The following is a 9,598-nucleotide window of genomic DNA, read 5'->3' on the forward strand; positions in this document are numbered from 1 at the left end:
GACTGATTATTGAAATTGATAGACAAAGCTATAGACAAAGAAGACGTAGGGAGTATGGAGCGATCCTATTGGTTCCTAGACCAAGGGAGGAAATGATGGACTAACTAAAGGGTCTCTCGTCGGTTGCCGTTGGTTAGTCTATTACCTACCTCCTTAGTCCATTGCAATCACCCTATTTCACCAATAGGGTCTTTCATTTTGTTATATTTGTCTATAGCTTTGTCTATCAATTTCAATTATCGGCCTGCAGGGTTTCAGTTTAATTCCTTAATGCGTCCGTGCGTACATCGGTGAATGCAAGATACAAACTGCGTCTCAACCAGAGTACTTAAAAAAGTCCGTCGAACTGGCATCAGTTTGTCGTAGCACGGTTCGGCAACAACTAGAACTCTAGTGACGTTACGTTGGACGGTTGGACGTTGAGCGTTGAGAAGAGGCCATTGCACCTTCCTTGCCGCTTTTATATCGTTGCGTATACATGCTAAGGCGCGGCTTAGCGCGAGCCGGTACGGTGTATGCACACACTGCTCTCCCATCAGTGTAAACTCCACTCTTGAGCGGTGCAGTTCTCCTATCGACATCATTTTATCACGGGAATTTTAATTATTCATCTACACTTTCTTCGCGGCAAGTAATACGATACAAATCGTTTAATGTTCAAATTTACACAACGTTTGGCGAGTTGTCATTTGCGGAATACTGCTGCATTTTCCACTGAGGTAAGTGACGATGGAAATAAATAATAGCTACAGAATGAGTAGACTGATACTTGCGATCACCCTCCTACTATAACAATTGACCGGGAACTAAAAAGCACACTGTCAGTGATGGATGATAAGCACACGTACGCAGCTAGGGGGATCCTAAGAGGCTGTTCCTTCAAACAGCTACCCCCCCCCCCCCCCTTCTTTTCAAAAAATGTGTGACCGTTTATGGGTATCTACTCAAAACTATCAGATCCCTGCGAGGGGTAAATAGGTTCTCAAAATCTGACTTACGCAAGCACGTTCTTTTTTTCATACTACATTTTGTGAAAATTATTCGAAAAACTTCATAAAAATGAATGAAATTCACATTTTACGCTGAAAAGAAGGAAGGAAAAACTCCACCAAACCGCATAATCTTGTATTTATTTCAAAACTGTTATTTTCTGTGAGAATTTATGGCAATCATAAGTTTAGATGTAACTTATGTTACGGTCAAATATCACAGTATAAAAAAAGTTTGATACGAATCAGAACTCAAACAATTACTGTGGGGCTTGGAGGACAAGGCGCATAAGTGCATGCCGTTTTTGAAACAATTGACATATTAATAATTTCAAGTAAAACTAGTCTTAAATGCATATTCTGTGAAAAATATCTCCCATATTCCAATTTTTAAACATCAACAAGTCAGTTTCGAACTTTCTTTCCGCCATAAGGATCCGTGTAATTTCGCAACTTCAAACACGCACACTTCTCGAAATAGCGAAAACTGCACTCGTGCGCCTTGTCCTCAAGCATCTCAATTTTTATAGAGAAACGGATAATGAAAATGAAACTCTTGCATGTGCCATGCATTTGCAAGCTGAGTACTTTTCCTCACTTAAAGTTTCAGGAAAAACACAATAAAGCCACTGATTTTTCTGGAAAAAAAAAAAATTCAAACCTCCAAGGAAGCTCTCCAAATTGCGATGAGGACGTAATGGTGGGGGGGGGGGGTGTCACCCACGCTGCACTGAGAGTCCACCTCTATGTGTCTAAATAGTATGTAACTCTCTATGCAGAAACAGGGTAAATATCAGCAGGTTGCTGCAGTTCCGATCTTTGGAGTCCGCAAACCCGATGGATGGATAGAGAGTTCGATTGGATTATAGAGGTGGGCTCTCAACGTAACGCGGGTGATCCCGGTCTCCGACTTCAACTTTGAAAGCTTCTTGGAGCTATGGAGTTTGTTTCAGAGAAAAGCAGTGGCATGCACCATCGTGTTTCTCGCTTTCTACGATGAAAGCAGTCCTTGAATCGCAAATCCCCGTTACATGCAAGAGCTCCATTATCGGTAAAGATTAATTGAACGTGGTCAGCATATTACATCATTAGGACATAGCTTCTTTCATGTAATGATCTGTGTAATTTTATTATAGCAGATGGGGCGGCTTCATCTGTACTACATCCCTTTCAGCCCTCCTTGTCGTGCAGTAATAATGGCTGCAAAACTCCTGGAAGTGCACATAAATCTAAAATACACAAACCTTTTCAAAGATGAGCATAAAACACCGGAGTTCTTGAAGGTGAGTGACTACTGATAAAAAACAACAGTGGGGAAAGTCCCAGTTCGAATGGGAAAAAACACCTCAACAATTAGTAATACCACACCATAGAGGAGAACGCTGCAAATATTTCGAGACGAAAAGCATCTTTCAATTACAATCCCAGCTAGAGTTATGGCGAATGAAAGTTCAAAGTTCATGAGCTTGTTGGAGAAATGCTGTTTATAATATATGGCAAGTTGATAATGCAAAATCCTAATTTTGAAACGCAACCTTACATCCTTCCTTTGCTTTACCATTGTATAGCAAAACTCCATATCCGCATGGTTTAAGTCGGCAATCACATATCTCGGTTTGCGACGTCGCAGACTTCCTGTCATACTTTATTTTTTAAACGGAAAACTACAATTCTTTAAAACTGCCGTGATTTTTCTTCTCTGTGCGAAGAAAATTCTGCAAAAAAAAACTTCAAGAAATGATGTCAATTTGTTCTCCTTTAAGAAAATAACATAGAGGCGGCAAATTTTCAGGAACTTAATTTTTCCGCAAAAATTGATGGAAAATCTGCGTCAAGGAAGCCTCAAAATGCGTCCAAACAGATTTAAAATTTCAAAAATTTTCCGAGGGAGATCTCCAACCTCCTCTGAGCTGGGCGGTATTCCATACCTCCAAACTCCCCCTTGGAGGAGGAGAGAGGGCCTCGGTCAACCGACCAAGCCCACCCGGAAACAAAATCCTGGCTAGGTACCTGGTCAATTAATAGGAGAGGTCTGATAAAATTTGGAAACTTTAAAAGCTTGTAACTCCGGTTTCCCAAAATTTTGAGGTTCTAAAAGTGGTTCTATTAATTTCCTCGTAAAATTGTCTTCTTGAAGCACCCCTTCAAATTTAAAATGTGACGAAGTGATTGTCATAATTTGCAGTTTTGGTCAAAACTTTGATGTTCGACCTATTCATCTCGATTCACTGTGCGTCGATTGAGAATTGAGATATAACATTTTTTTGTTATATTTCCCTTCGTGAATACAATTCCATAATGATTTCTTCTTCTAGATGCAAAAATTAAAGTACGGCTATGAGGTAGTAATACACGATTTTAAATGAGCGTTGATTCCTCCTTATGCACAAAAATTTATGGTTTACGTGCGTTACGCATCAATGCAAACTGAGATTGATCAACATACCTCACCATATATAAGCTTTATTCTTAATCCCTTCAGCTCTACTTTGATGTTTCGGTTTCTTTAACATTTGTTGTTTGCAATATTTTTTCACCAGACTCATTTTCTAGATGAACTCTCAGCACACAGTACCCGTTTTAGATGACGACGGATTCGTCTTATACGAAAGGTGAGATTTTTCGTTTTTATCAATATTATTTAATTATTTATTTATTTTACAAATTACCACAATTGGATTTCGTTCACTTTTGAGCCCGATTTAATAGAAATAAAAACAGCTTTACACAAGACCAATGAATGATATAAAAACGAGATAAAAGCCAAACATAATTCAAAACATTTCAAGTCCAAATTTGGCTGGCTAAGATACAGGGTGTTCGAAAAGTCCCCTCCCCCCCCCTCTAACTTTTGACCTAATTGAGGTAGAGATTTGAAACTTGGAGGGTGTTCCTAGATCAAAGGGAGCTACTTTTTGACCCCCCAAAAATTTTGGGGGCCCCATTTTGGGGGGGGTTACGGACCCTAACTTTTAATTTTCAAATGGGAAGACCCCCTTTGTGATACCTCGTTCGAAAGAGCATAAAAAAAGAAAATTTTTCGCGCAAACCGGAAGTCATTATCTCAAACCGTTTCAAAATGGCGGCCGGTCAAAGTTCCAAATGGCCGAAAATTGGCACCTGTGCTATTTGCCCATGGATTTGCTTGAAACTCGGTATCTGGGGGTATTTTGGCACGAGAAAAACGAATTTGACGTTAGATTTTCAAAAAAACCCTAATTTTTCAAAATGGCGACCGGTTTAGGCTCAAAGTGGCCGAAAATTTGACAAACTCGATTTTTTTGCCAATGGATTCACCTGAAATTCGGTATCTGGGGGTATTTTGACCCGAGAATAACGAATTCAACGTTAGATTTTTAAACAAACCCTAATTTTTCAAAATGGCCGCCGATTAAAGTTCAAAATGGTCAAAAATTGGCAACCTCGACTTTTTGCCGATAGATTCGCCTGAAACTCGGTGAAATAACGTCGAATTCCTTTGTCTCTCACCCAGATACCCTCAAACACCGAGTTTCAGGCGAATCTATCGGCAAAAAGTCGAGGTTGCCAATTTTTGACCATTTTGAACTTTAATCGGCGGCCATTTTGAAAAATTAGGGTTTGTTTAAAAATCTAACGTTGAATTCGTTATTCTCGGGTCAAAATACCCCCAGATACCGAATTTCAGGTGAATCCATTGGCAAAAAAATCGAGTTTGTCAAATTTTCGGCCACTTTGAGCCTAAACCGGTCGCCATTTTGAAAAATTAGGGTTTTTTTTTGAAAATCTAACGTCAAATTCGTTTTTCTCGTGCCAAAATACCCCCAGATACCGAGTTTCAAGCAAATCCATGGGCAAATAGCACAGGTGCCAATTTTCGGCCATTTGGAACTTTGACCGGCCGCCATTTTGAAACGGTTTGAGATAATGACTTCCGGTTTGCGCGAAAAATTTTCTTTTTTTATGCTCTTTCGAACGAGGTATCACAAAGGGGGTCTTCCCATTTGAAAATTAAAAGTTAGGGTCCGTAACCCCCCCAAAATGGGGCCCCCCAAAATTTTGGGGGGGTCAAAAAGTAGCTCCCTTTGATCTAGGAACACCCTCCAAGTTTCAAATCTCTACCTCAATTAGGTCAAAAGTTAGAGGGGGGGGAGGGGACTTTTCGAACACCCTGTATAAAAACGAGCTAAAAGCCAAAAATAATTCAGTGTATTCAACCACATAATGTCAACACAACACGCAAAATATGAAAATACAATTCACAAAAAATTATTTACAGCGGCAGACATTTCGACCCAAAGGACTAGGGTCTTCCTCAGAGCAACCATCAAAAACTAATGGAAACATTTTCACAAAGACAGCACATTTTGAAATATTTTTTTTTTTAGTTGTATTTTCATCTTTAGCTTGTTGTGTTAACATCATGTGGTTGAATGCACTGAATTATTTTTGGCTTTTAGCTCGTTTTTATATCTTAGCCAACCAAATTTGGAATTAAAATGTTTTAAACAAGGTGGCCAAATCAACATGTTCTCGATGTTTTCCTCCGTTATTTTAGACCGCCAGTCAGAGGCTACGGGTATACGGTTTGGGAGTTGACCTAAAAAATCCGAATTTCATCGACTCGATCTCGAAGCCCCCTGTCTCATGCAACAGAATTCAAATAGCTGACTCCTCGTGCCATGACACATATCGCTCTCAAGCGTCGGAACGGCGCACAGTCAATCAATCAAAGTGGTCGAACATGAAAGTTTTGACTAAAACTACAATTTGTTATGTTTATTTCGTCACATTTTTTTCAAAGGGGTCGTACATCTTGAGGAAATATTTTACGAGAAGACCAATTAAACCAATTTTGGAACCTCAAAGTTTGTATAAACGGAGTTAAAAGCTTTTAATGTTTCCAGATTTTGTCCGACCTCCCCTATTGACTCGATCCACTATGGCGCAGCGGCGCGGCGTGCCGCCTGTGCGGAACGCGCACAGGCGCCTACAAACCTAAGGGGATACTTCAAGCATTGCGCAATGCGTGAAGTATCCCTTTAGGATTGTAGGCGCTGGTCGCCCGCCTGCCGCGCCGCAGCATACTGACAAAACACGCGCGGACGCGCGTGTGGTTGGTTGTATACTTGAATGTAATGCGTGTGGTCAACCTACCAATTTAAGGGGAAACTACGGAATCACAATACGGAACAAGACACGCACACGCTGAAATCGCCCGAGCCCGAGGGCATATTATAGGTCGATTGTGAGACAAACGTTTTGAATTGGAATGATTCGTATAGAGATTTTTAAAAAGTTTAGGTTTTTTGACAAATGAGTGAATGGAGTCTGATTTGGAGAGAGGTAGAAAAAGAGGAATTGTCTGCACGGAAAAAACTTTTGAATAATCAGTGGGCATCCGGCTAATGGACTTTTCCCCGTGACTGTAGCAGCTTGCGTCTAGTTTCAACCCGAAATTGATTAATTATGCGCAATTCCTATCATTTTTCAGCCGGGCAATTATGAGGTACTTGGCAAACAAATATGGGAAAGACGATTCGCTGTACCCTAAAGACCCTCAAAAAAGAGCACTAGTGGACCAAGCGCTGGATTTTGACATGAATACTTTTTATCAACCTTTCATTGATTATTGGGTAAGTTCCACGTTATAATTGATCATCCAAATAGTCGCATTTAAATCAAATGAAAACTATCTCCATTGTGACATGGGCCGTGTTATGCGAGTGTTCCTATGGATCTCAGGGCTCAAGTCACAACGGAGATACTTCCTTTGATTTAAATACGTAAAAATGATCTGGCAACGGCCGTAATGTTTCCAGAAAGCTACGAATGTTGCGCCCAACTAAAATTTCCGATTGACAGGCACACCTGCTGGAATGATAAAAAATAATTTAGCAATAAGATCATCGTCCTCTTGCTCCATATTTTAAGTTTTAATACATTAAAATTGTATTTTAATTAGCTTGACATGTAAGATTTTAATTAGGAAACATGTATTAGGATGCTTAAATTCGTATACAAAAACCATAGCTTGCTTATACTGCATGGCCCTTTTTCTAGGTAATTAGTAAAAACAAAAAACTCGCGCGTTTTTGCCCAAAGTTTTATTTCTTTCACTGTTCCATGGATCTATTATTATGGAATGTTTCAGATTTAGTTCGCCCATATTTCAGATCAAAATGTGTTTCAAATATTTGTTATTCTAGTACTACTGCATGCTTGGACCTGCTCCTCATGATGAAGAACGGTTCCAAAAAGTGCCTAAATCTTTTCCAATCTTTGATGATATGTTGAAGAAATCGGATTTCGTTACCGGACAAAACATTTCTCTCGCTGATATTTCTCTTCTTGCGGGCGTATCATCAGTGAATGTAAGTAAATTTTCTCTCTTCCATCAGAAATATACATGACTTGAACGCATGTGAGGTATTGTATCTGGGTAAAGTACTAAATGAAGGTCACATGTGTAGTCCAGAGGTAGGAGGTTTGGACGTTTCGACCCTTCAAATTCTTTTCAGAAAATGCTATATTTGCGATTTTGGATACTTTTGGGGTTTAAGCTTCCTCTTTCCCATTTCAATGGCTCATCTAACAGTTCTGTCCGCTTGGTAATCATTTAGACCAAAGTTTGCAATTCGGAACTGAAACTTCTGGGTCATCGGTAAAAACTCTTACATACATGGGGAAACTGATGGGATTACGGTGTTTCTAAATTAGGGCAAAAATTATGGTTCCGAATTGCAAAATGTAGTCCATTTCATATTGGTGAACACTTAGTTCGAATATGCTTGCATGGTTGACGGAAACAAAGGCCATAGAATAAAACCTGATTTTTTATATTCAAGCCTGCAATTTCTCTCTAGAACCTTTTTTTGATGACGGTGACAGCAAGTTTAAACATCCTCATTATTTCAAGAATTTGATTTTATGTTCCAGGCCGTCGGTTTTGACATTACAAACCATCCGAATATTGTGCGATGGTTTGCTAGTTGCAAGCAAGCTGTACCGGATTACCAGGAGCTAAATGAAAAGGGAGTTCAAGATTTCAAAAAGTTGTGGGACCGCTTCAAAGAAAAGCAAAAGACGAAGGTGAAAACTAACTCGTAATAGAATCAATATTCTCAAATAAGAGAAATCTACAAGAAAGTGTGGAAATACTGTCCATCTTGGATTCTTGGATCAACCTTAAAATGCGTAGGTTGAAATTCTAAAGTTTTATATTTTTCAATTTAGTTTGTTCCCCTCTCTCTAAGGAAGGAGGAATAAACAATTGTCACCCAGACGATACGGAATCATGATTCCGTCTGTGGACTTTATCATATTCACTTGTTGTAATTTATTTAAATAAAATTATTCTTAAAAGTAATTATTTCCCACTAATAAAGAATATTGTCATGTATGTTTCTCATGCCCCCCCCCCCCTAAGTAGTTTGAGTGGTTTGGTGTGTACTGATTTTTTTTTGAAAAATACCTTCTCCACTAATTTTTACTCTAAACTGCAATTTAAAATGTATGTTTTCTGTGTGAGATCTAAGAATTGAGGGAGAAAGTTCAATTCACGTCTTATATACTCCGCAAAAATTTGATCGTAATGTTTTTAAGGCGAAAAACTTTAGAACAAGTTCCATGCACTTACATGGATAAAAATTGCAGAAAAAATTAACTCATTCTGAGACCTGAAAACATAGCACCATTTGTCAAAACCTAGTTAAAAAGAAGAAAACTTCCGTAACGCTTGAAAAGGCAAAAAGCACATTGAGACATCAAATTGAAAATAAAAAATACATTTTAATTATCTTTTATAAAAAATTGATTAGCCGTCCTTCTTTTATACTGACGGCAAGGATAAATTGTTAACAACTGGCACACATTTTTGACCACTACCACCTTTAAATAAATTTATTTACCAACCAACCAACCATAAAATAGGCACACATACTCGAAGTTCGCACATTCACATGCAGCATAATTATTGTGATGTACATTGTGCCTTTATACAACGCAATGATTCTTTGGATTGTGGCAATAAATGACTTAATTTCAGGCACAGGATTATCTCTTTTTCACATATTTTAGTAAGCAAATATATTTTTAGACGAAGGTCCGCAATGAACATTTAAAGCTTGAAGTGCCTATTGCTTAGAGAACCACACTATTTCCTAATTTTTTTCCATTCCATATTTTACGGACAGCGTGTGATCTAAAAATTTATGAAGTTACATATCTAGAAATATATTGTTAGTACAAGGTTGAAGGTATAATAGAGGCAAGAAAATGGCAAGGTGCCTCACATATGCAGCATATGCTCGACAGAAAATTCGTTTTTAGTATATTGGTACGGAGAGGTAGAGTTTTGCTCACCAAGGTAGGCTTATTGCCTACACTGAAATTGAAGGAAAACTTTATATGGACAGTTTCCTCGAACCGGTGCGGTGAACTGAACACACATTGCTTTCAAACTCATCTGGAAGTGAGGCAAAATTAAACTCTACTTGTAAGATACACCTGTATTAAAAAGTTAACAAAGGCCAAAACATCTTCCCATGACATTTGTTCCATGACAATCATAGAGGTCGTCTTGCGATAGCGTGTACCATGTTGTTATACATACGTTTTTCATTAAAGTT

At 38.6% G+C, this 9,598-nt stretch overlaps 1 protein-coding gene across 2 annotated transcripts; it reads left to right on the forward strand.

Annotated features, from left to right (window-relative positions):
* Positions 1 to 526: 526 nt before the first annotated feature.
* Positions 527 to 8,281, forward strand: LOC109040635 (glutathione S-transferase 1). 2 transcript variants are annotated; one of them, XM_072302699.1, is made up of 6 exons: positions 527 to 719; positions 2,129 to 2,272; positions 3,543 to 3,601; positions 6,463 to 6,604; positions 7,178 to 7,342; positions 7,908 to 8,281. In XM_072302699.1, exons 1-6 carry the CDS (start codon positions 654 to 656, stop codon positions 8,076 to 8,078), a joined length of 747 nt encoding a protein of 248 aa, XP_072158800.1. In that variant the 5' UTR covers positions 527 to 653; the 3' UTR covers positions 8,079 to 8,281. The 2 variants fall into 2 exon arrangements, with proteins under 2 accessions (XP_072158800.1, XP_072158799.1); XM_072302698.1 differs by having other exon boundaries at positions 528 to 719; positions 2,126 to 2,272; positions 7,908 to 8,276.
* Positions 8,282 to 9,598: the final 1,317 nt, after the last annotated feature.

The sequence above is a fragment of the Bemisia tabaci genome, chromosome 7 (genome assembly GCF_918797505.1).
Source record: "Bemisia tabaci chromosome 7, PGI_BMITA_v3".
Taxonomy (NCBI): Eukaryota; Metazoa; Arthropoda; class Insecta; order Hemiptera; family Aleyrodidae; genus Bemisia; species Bemisia tabaci.